The 9,976-nt window shown below is 38.1% G+C and overlaps 1 protein-coding gene across 1 annotated transcript in view; it reads left to right on the forward strand.

The window, feature by feature from the left end:
- The window catches only part of MYH11 (myosin heavy chain 11), a 149,435-nt gene extending 141,319 nt beyond the window's left edge, over positions 1–8,116 (forward strand). Inside the window, 1 exon segment of the mRNA XM_040356919.1 lies at positions 7,106–8,116. Coding sequence (XP_040212853.1) covers positions 7,106–7,247 — 142 coding nt within the window. The 3' untranslated portion in view covers positions 7,248–8,116.
- The last annotated feature ends 1,860 nt before the right edge of the window (positions 8,117–9,976 follow it).

A 9,976-nucleotide genomic window follows, 5' to 3' on the forward strand; every position in this document is an offset into this window, starting at 1 on the left:
AAATGCATTACAATTTAACTACACCCATTCGATTTTAGATGAATAAAATTACCGTAGTTTTAGATTAAAATGATTTTAGTTGACTAAAATGTACTGGAGATTTTAGTCGACTAAAATGTCCTGGAGATTTAGTCAACTAAATACAACAACAACTAAAACAATTGCAAAAGACTAAAATGGGACAAAAACTAAAATGCCATTTTAGTCCTAAAACTAAGACTAAAACTAAATCGAAATTTGCTGCCAAAATTAACACTGCTCAACACCAAATAATATGTTTGACGGAAATCCAATACAGCTCACCATCCAAATAACACCATTCCTACAGTAAAGCATGGAGGTGATGATATCCTGTTATGGAGGTCTTTCTCTGCAGCAAGGAGTGGAGAACTTGTCAAGATAGAAGGAATAATGGATGGGGCAAAATACTGTCAAGTTCTTGAGGAAAATGTGCTGCCCTCTGCCAGAAAGTTGTCAACTTGAAGCGGGTTTACCTTCCAACATGACAATGACTCAAAGCACACAGCAATAATGACCACACAGTGGTTGAAGGAGAACAAGGTGAATGTCCTTGCATGGCCTAGTCAGAGCTCAAGACTTAAACCCCATTGAAAATTTGTGGAATGACTTGAAGTCTGCAGCCCACAAACGGTCACCATGAAATGTAACTGAACTTGATCAGTTCTGCAAAGAAGAGTTGGCAAATAAGTGTAGATGTGCAATGTTAATAAAGAAATATCCCAACAGACTAAAGTTTGTAATTAAAGCAAATAGTGGTTCAATAAAATACTAACAGGGGGTGATCCTTTTTCCAACTCAGTGATTCTGTTTTTGATTTAATTTTATTTTTTAATGACATGTTGGTGTTATATCTTTCACTTGAATGTTATAAATTGCACAAAGTAAATACAGCAGGATAAAACAATAAATGTGTCCACTTTCATTTCAGGCTGCAAAGCAACAAAATGTGATTATTTTAAAGGGGGGGTAAGTCATTACAGTGTCTGTGTGAGGTTCCATGAGACATATGCACTGCTTCTGAGACTTGTGGAAGGGTCTGAGAAACATTACTTTTAGTCACCTGTTACTATATTTGAAAAGATTGGTATAGAAAATTCAGCAGAAAACAACTGAATGAGCATAGAAGCCTACTTAAAGTGTGTGTGCGTATATATATATATATATATATATATATATGTGGGTTGACATTCCCTTCTGCTATTTTATCTAACCCATTTTATTTGACGTTAACTTGTTATGATGTGCTAGTATAACAGCTGTAGACTTTCTGTTTCAGAGGGACACAGGACACTACGCAATGACTAAGCAGGTACCAATGCCTTCAATTTTGCAATTCCTTTAGACAGGTGTATACATTTCCACCTTAATCTTTATTTTAAATTCACATTGTATGTTTCTGTAATTGGATTATCCCGCTCAATAGGAACAGAATTTTAAATTTAGTTCAAGCAAGGACCAGTAAAGCTTAATTACATAAGTTCATATTGGGAACAAAATGGTATAAGAGTTTTCTGCCATGAAGCATGCAATGTGTCTTTAAACAGCCACCCTTTTTCCAGCAAAATCTGAAGGCTTGGACATTTATGTATAGATACAAATCTAATACATAAGGGAAGATGTATAGTCTGAAAACTAACATCCTCCACCTATACAAATATACTTCTGAAAATGTATTTCACTCAACTAACGAAACACGTTAATCTCTGTACTGCCATCCTCAATCGTCTAAGTCATGCATGATAATGAGCACCTTAGCCTTGATTAAATGGAATATATTTCTATCTAGTTCTAATTCAATAAACTTTATAGCAGACTACCATAGGGAAAATGTGGATTAATTAGTGAATAAGCCACAACTCTGCTGACTTCATTCATACAATCATGGGCAAGCAAAAATACATTTTTATTTTTAATTTTCTTTGCAAAATTAATTGTCACGTGGCTTCACTTTGTTCGCTAAATTACCAAGTGAACATTCACTTAGCAAACTAAACATGCTATACTCCTTTAGTTTTAATTCATCACTGGCATTTTCTTTTAAGGCAAATGAGATGTACTGTAAATGGATACATATACAACTGAAAAGTGTTTACATGGAGTGAAATTGCTAAGTGTTTAATGTTTTTAGAACAAAACAATACAATAATAAAGCAGGGCAATGGTAATAGGCAAAGTACACTAACCCACAGCAAACAACTGCAGTTCCAGATTACTGTTGTCAGATTATTTCAAACAGTAAAAAATATTGCTAGAAGTTCAATCACTTTGCATAGTAACATTACTAGTCTTATTTATTATGAGAGCGTTTAGTAGGATGCTTGCATTCACTGTGCTAGTTACATATCTGCAGTATAGTCTGTAACACAGCAACAAAAATTATTCTTATGCCGCGTACACACGATTGGACATTCCGACATCAAAACCGTGGATTTTTTTTCCGACGGATTGTTCGCGCACTTGTTTTGCATACACACAGTCACACAAATGTTGTCGGAAATTCCGAACGTCTACAACACTACGATGAGCCGAGAAAAATGAAGTTCAATGATTCTGAGCATGCGTAGGATTTTTGTGTGTCGGAATTGGCTACAGACGATCAGAATTTCCAACAAGAATTTTTGTTAACAGAAAAATTGAGAACCAGCTCTCAAACATTTGTTGTCAGAAATTCCGACAGCAAATGTCTGATGGAGCATACACACGGTCAGATTTTCCGACAACAAGCTTACATCGAACATTTGTGTGTACGTGTGTACGTGGCATTAGAGTACAATATAGGCGTGCTACTCATAGGAGAATACCACCTAAAAGGGAGAAGACAGCTTTGCATAGGCCTTCCATGTAGAACCCAAGTCTTAAACAAAAACTCCAAGTTATGTAAAGTATGCTATTCAAGGCAAATTAAAATTGTGCATAAATCAGTGCAACCTTTTGTTTTGTGCACAGTTCAATTCTTGAAAATTACAAAGGATAGAGCCCAATGTCTTGACTTTTTGTATGAGAAGCATTCTGCTTTTGGTGAATGTCAAGATCAGAATTAGATTCTGTGTGCAGAAAGAATGTTCATGATTTCCTGGCGTGTCTGGGAACTAACAATCAGACCTGTAAATGTTATCCCCAAATAAGCCAGCCTTTGCCACCTCCTCTTTACTTCAGCCCCTCAGGCCGAATCCATTGCTGGCATATATTGCATGTTTCAGAGCTGTCCTCAGTTGTCTATTAATGGATATTAATGGATCACTGACCTGGAACCCCTGATATACACATGCTTTTTTTCAGGTAAGTCGTGAAGGAAAGATAAGAAGGATAGGCTTTGAGCATGCAAGTTCAAAATTCAGCTCAAAAGTCAGCAGTGGCATTTCTATCCTGGCAGATTGCCTTTAAAACCATGTACAATACCTGTTTTTGTGTTTTATATATTTCTGCAACACGTAAAATGTTGGTCATCTCAGAGACTCACTTTCCTAAAGTAGAAAAGTCTCGCTCTGAAGATTTTGGTTATATTGGTAAAGAAAATCTGTTGCTAAGAAAATCACTCTTAGATAAGCAGCACTTCACAAGTCTATAATATTAATATTATAAATACCTGTAGTTTAACATTTAAAGCAAAACACAAGGCAAACATTTATATGCACAACTGAAATGCATAAACATGTTAAAAAGTAACTGCCAAAGGAAAAAACTGTGTTTAGCTAATGTTATAATCAATGCACCCTTGCAAGATCGCATAGCCAGATTCTTTCTCTAGGCCAGTGTTTCGCAACCTTTTTTCAGTCGAGGCATCATAAAAAATTATTCACTATCTTAAGGCACCCCATTCTAAAATATAAAAAACTAAATTAATTTCTAAATAATGCAGCAAAAACAGTTGAGTACTGTCTGTGATACTTTATTTATTTGCACTAACATCTAAATTTTCAGGACAAGCATTTGGGGTGTATCCCCTTCCTCAAGGTCCAAGCAGTACTGCTTGGACCTTGAAGGAGGGGATACACTTCAAAAGCTTGTCCAGAAAATTTGAATGTTAGTGCAAATAAAATAAATATCATGAAAAGTACTAATTTTCTTTTTGTAACAAGTGCGCTAATACAACTATATTGACCTTAAAACAAAATGCAGTGACACCCAGCGTTAGAGGTGACTCAAGCCCCATACACTCTATCAGTTTTCCTGCAGGTTTTTCTCTTCAGGTTTACCAAAACCATCTAATATGAGGTCAAACCTTAAGAGTTTCAATTTGTATGCAATCAGGCAGGCCCTTGCACTACATGGTTTTGGTAAACCTGAAGAGAAAAACCTGCAGGAAAACCGATAGTGTGTATGGGGCTTTAGTCTTCCAAAGCAAATATACCTTTGCACACTGGCACTGACTAGTATTCCAATGTTTCTCTTCTTCCTCAGTTTCTCTCCTTCACCCAGCTAATGTGACCCCAGTGCTGAAAGAGAGGGGCAGGAAAGGGGCAAACAAAGATGCTGTGTAGGGTGATGACCTTCCAGTTATCAACCAATGACATCATTGGTCGTTAAGATTCTGGCGGCTGGAAGGTTGTAATGATGCATAATGAAAACCAATAGTTTGTGTAACTAAAAGGCAGGCCTCATCCACCTGCTGGCTTGTGTACTATTTTTGGGCAAGTTTTAGGTATTTTGCCAAGGCACCCCTGAAGAAGCCTGGGAACCTGGGCACCTGGGCACCCTGGTTGAATAAACTGCTTTAAACCTATCTACTGCAAAGCAGCTTAGCCACCATATTGCTTTCATCCTGTGACAAGACAGTGAAGGATAAGCAGCATAATAATGAGGTAATCACTCTGCTTTTTTTTCCTGTAAGCATGTTCAGATTGTTGACTGACAGACCTGTGCAAAGCAATGGAGAACAAGGTGGTTCCAAGTGCTGATCCTCCCTCTAGCAGTATGAAAATTGCTCTGATAACAAGACAGATTTATGAATTATGTAAAACAAAATCCATGTTCTCTATGAAAAAATACATTTAAATATCTTTTTTATTCATACATAACTGGAATAAATGCTGTTTTTTTTTTATATATTTTCTGGACTTCAGCTATAAACAGAAGGCATCAAATCTATCAAATATTTCTACTGCTGGGAAATGGTGGCATGCAGCGAAGATGTAATAATATTGTTTCCACACAAACTGTCTGCTCTAAAACACTGTGATCTTGCTTCATGTAGATTTCTGCTGGGGTTCTACATGGATGGCATTAACCAAAGCCAAATATTCAGTAAAGTACAAGGCCACAAATAATATATGTGCTCTAAAAAAAATGAAAACTGCAAACACTGCTGATAGTTCCCAGACACATAAGACGCTGACTTCAAAATTAATATTAATAAAAAGTATATAATGCTTGATTTATAATGGCATTTCCAACTTACTGTGTACGATTTAACTGCATTGGAGACACCATTGCATGTTCAACCTTGTAACATGACTGTAATTAAATACAAACTGCATGCAGAAAATTATCCTTGGAACTTAACATACAGAACTAAATCATTATAGCCTAAATGTCACGGTCAAAGCCTATGTTCATTTACTAATCCACATCTGTCTTCTTACAGGAAAATATGTAATGCGTAGGAGGGCTATTTTTTTCATTCTCAGATGTGGATCAAAATATTTAAAGGAGATGTCATCTTAAAGGACATTTTACTGATCACTGAAAATGTTGATGTACATTAAGATCATGAATTAACAATGATACCAATCTACTAACAATGATTAGTCTATTAAACCCCATGAATTTAGAATAGCAGCCATACAAGAACATCACACTGCTAATAAAAGATACTTTATAGGAGACATGAGATTCTGGGAAGTATAAACGATGCTAAACATAAAAACTGTGTTTGCTTAACAGTGGCACTGCACAAGGGCTATAATGTCTCATTAACCTGTCCTTTACTATTTACAGTAGATATTAATTGAAAGAAAAGTAAGTGTCATTAGGCAAGCCTATCCAACTAAGGTTACATATAGTCAAAATATAGTGCCCTTTTGGTGATGTGACCTGCACCCTCTTATGGCTCCATGCACATTGGGCTTAAAAAAGCATCTGTTCACTTTGGAGTAAAAAACTTGCATATAGAGCATTTTTTGTACAAAGTTTAGACGAGTTTAGGAGAGTTTAATGTTTTTTTTTTCTACCTCTAAGCTCCAAATCAGAAACGCGAATAAGCAGTTTTTTTTCCTGCCTCTGAACATTAAAGGGGTTGTAAAGGTTTGTTTTTTATTTTCTAAATAGGTTCCTTTAAGCTAGTGCATTGTTTGTTCACTTACCTTTTCCTTCGATTTCCCTTCTTAATGTTTTTTTTCTTTGTCTGAATTTCTCACTTCCTGTTCCTCCTCAGTAAGAATGCCCCCATCATCCGAGCCGTTCTGGCTGGGGGTTAGTCAGCGTGCTCGCCCCCTCCCTTGGGACTACATCCCTGTGTTCACAGCATCTCCCTGCAGGGATGTAGTCCCAAGGGAGGGGGCGAGCACCCTGACTAACTCCCACCCAGAATGGCTCGGATGATGGGGGCAAGTTTACTGAGGAGGAACAGGAAGTGAGAAATTCAGACAAAGAAAAAAAACATTTAGAAGGGAAATCGAAAGAAAACGTAAGTGAACCAACAATGCACTAGCTTAAAGGAACCTATTTAGAAAATAAAAAACTAACCTTTACAGCCCCTTTAAACTAAAAATATGCCTTTGAACGTCCTAATGTGTATGGACACATAGGATAACATTGAGCTGCTTCTACAGGCAGAACATAAAACTTCAGTAGAAGCAACTTTTTTTTTAAGCCAGTGTGCATGGAGCCTTAAGCAGTAATTTGGCAAAATATTAATTGCACTGTTGGAGTTAGAAATGCCTTTTACAGCGCCGTAAAACACATAAAATAGTATGTAGACAACCTGAAATTAATACCGGCACTTACTTTTCTGCTGGTCAGTGAAATTCTGATGTAAAAAATTAATAAAAAATCAACTAATGACAATCCTTTAAATATTTCATCATTGCTGGAGACAGGGAAAATACCATTGTAAATGCTTGATTGTCTTTCCTTTTCCTGGCAGACGGGGTAATGAGCCAGCATCATTCGCCCCTCCTCGAAGATCCGCGGGGAACAGAAGAGCGGTAGAGAGCATGGCTGATGGAGCTGAAGAAGATGCAGAAATTCGAGATGCAGATTACAATGGAACCAAAGGAAGCGAATAGTCCTACTTTTTGTCACCTCATGTGCCTATGAACTGTATTGCAACTCTATCCCCTTCAGTCCCCGAGTCGCCTGTAACAGTGTTTCAGGCCTCTCTGGCAGTGAAAGGAATTCTGTCTAGCGCACTTGCACCAAGATGGCGCCCAATTACTGCAGCACAGTACCCATGTGGATGATCATCTGCCTTCTTCACATCAGCTATCTCAGTGCTTTGTGAGAAGCGGCCACAAGTACACATGTTACATTAAAGAGGATAAAAGTTTGGTCCTCTGTTTTCCAGTAAAAGCAATGGAGTGCTGAACTTTATAGCACCTCTTGATGCTATTGGTTTCTCTCTCTTTGCGGTGTTCAAATCATAACATAAACCAATTAAAACAGGCTGGTGGCAATATGCAAAACATGTGGGACAATTTTAATAAGAGAGCATCCCACACTTTTCACTGGCTGACACAAAGAATAATGTAGATTGTTGTATTCTACGTAATTTTATGATCAAATGGGCCAACTATTATATTGATGTTTACTTGCTCAAGATTTTTATTTTTAAAACTTTCATACACTAAGTGCCTTTCTGATCACCAGTATTGTGTTTAAAACAAAATCCAAATGTATACCACAGTTTGCTACTGCACCCTAATTGTGCTAAAGTCACAACCACTGAAAAAAATATAAAGCACAAGAGATTAAATTGTAGAGGCCCTATGTATTAGCTGCACATATTTGTAGGGGTATGACTAAAGACAATGTTTGAGAGATTCCTTGACTTTAGAAATGACAGATTCTTAAACCAGTCCATTGTATTACTAATTGATATTTAAATGCAAGATTTCTGAATTTCGCTTCTCTAATAAAAAAAATCAGTTTTATTGCATCTTGTGTGAGATTTTCAATGACAGTGGTACCTTTTGAAAGCCAAAAGCTTTAAAAACTCAAAATTTGCATAAACATGTTACAGGATCCCATGTGTGATTACATGGTTAGTTGGCGTGCACAATTTAAATATATATTTAATAAAGCATTAATGAGGATATAGACTGTTATGAAATTATAACAGACGGGGGCTTTATCACCATGAAGAAATAGTAAAACATGGTGGAAAGGATTCTCTCATTGCATGTCATTACAATTATTGCTTCTGGTTTATTTTCTCTTTAGTGTTTACTGCACAACACAGACTGAAAAGTCTAAAATGGGCAGATGGTAATATGGAAAGTATGAATTTTAACATTTTTCTGACTGCCAAAATTAAACTGATTGTTTGGATTCATTTATCCTGTGAATGATAATAATAATCAATACACAGTACCCAGATCAAAAATTAAATCTTTCAAAAGATAAGAACTTTAAAGTAGTTCATGTAAATGTAAAAAAATAAATAAATTGGCTGTGCTTCTGGCTCCTCCCTTCCGCTGAATGCCCCCATAGAAAGCCACTTTCTATGGGGGCACTAATGCAGCCTTGCTTCAGAGTCCTGCATCTATAGCCACAGACAGCATGACTCGACCCACCCCCTGGTCACTGGATTTAATTAATAGCATTGGCTCCTGCTGCCTCAGCAAAGACAGCGAAACCAGAAAGTGAGGGACAGAAGAGCTTCAGACATGCACAATGCTGGACTGAACGAGGGCTCAGGTAAGTACAAGGTGGGTGAGGGGGGATACTAATGTCCAAACATTTTTTACCATAATGCAAGGAATGCATTAAGGTAAACCAGTGCTTTAAGTGGGCCAAAAGAGGCGCCGGTGCTCCCCCCCCCCCCAATACTGAACATGAAAATACCCTTAGAAAGTACCCTGAAAAAGAGCTACTGTAGAAAGAGCTACTGAACATAAATAAAATGTGCAAAAGGGTATTGAACAAAATGGGCTCTGCACGTGCACTGTGCGAACACTCTGGAGCTCATCCTTAATCCTATGTAATGTATCCCTCTCAGGGCTTTCAGCATGTAGGGGGTTAAATGATTAATCCAGTGTAATGCATCCTTCAGGGCTTTCAGCATGTAAGGGGTTAAATTATTGCAGGATTAATCATTAAACCCCTTACTGTAAGGGATTAAATGATTAATCTTGCAATCATTTAACCCCTTACATGCTGAGAGCCCTGAAGGATGCATTACACTGGATTAATCATTTAACCCCTTACATGCTGAAAGCCCTGAGGGTATAGATCATGAAGCTCTGTTATTGATCAAATTATTGCAGGCCGCAGCAGGAGGGGGCTTTTGGCAATGGCATCAGGCAGACAGGCATGTTGGACTTCAATTTGTACAAAGTACTACCTTAAAAAAAAAAAATGTTTAACAGCAGAATCTAATGGGACCTGGAGGGGGGTCTTTTTCTAACAGTGTCCCATGGACAATCTATTAGAAAGTGTCCCCCCTCTAGGCCCCATTAGAGACTACAACAGAGTCTAATGGGACCCCCTCTGTGTGCCATGACTCTCACCCCTGCCCAACCTCTCACAAAGTAGAAATAAAATTGTAGCGCTACTCTTACCTTAACTGTGGGTGCTGTAGCTGTAGCTGGCTCCCACATCCTCTGTGGCTGGTTCCTGTGGGTGGCTAGCTGGCACATGTTGGTGTCTGGGCTGGCTCCCTGCTGTGGGTCAGTGGCTGGCTTGCATGGTGCTCCCTGCTGTGGTTGGGTGGCTGGCCTGGCTCCCTGCTGTGGGTCAGTGGCTGGCTTGCACGGTGCTCCCTGCTGTGGGTGGGTGGGTGTCTGGCCTGGCTCCC

The sequence above is a fragment of the Rana temporaria genome, chromosome 6, assembly GCF_905171775.1.
Source record: "Rana temporaria chromosome 6, aRanTem1.1, whole genome shotgun sequence".
Lineage (NCBI taxonomy): Eukaryota > Metazoa > Chordata > Amphibia > Anura > Ranidae > Rana > Rana temporaria.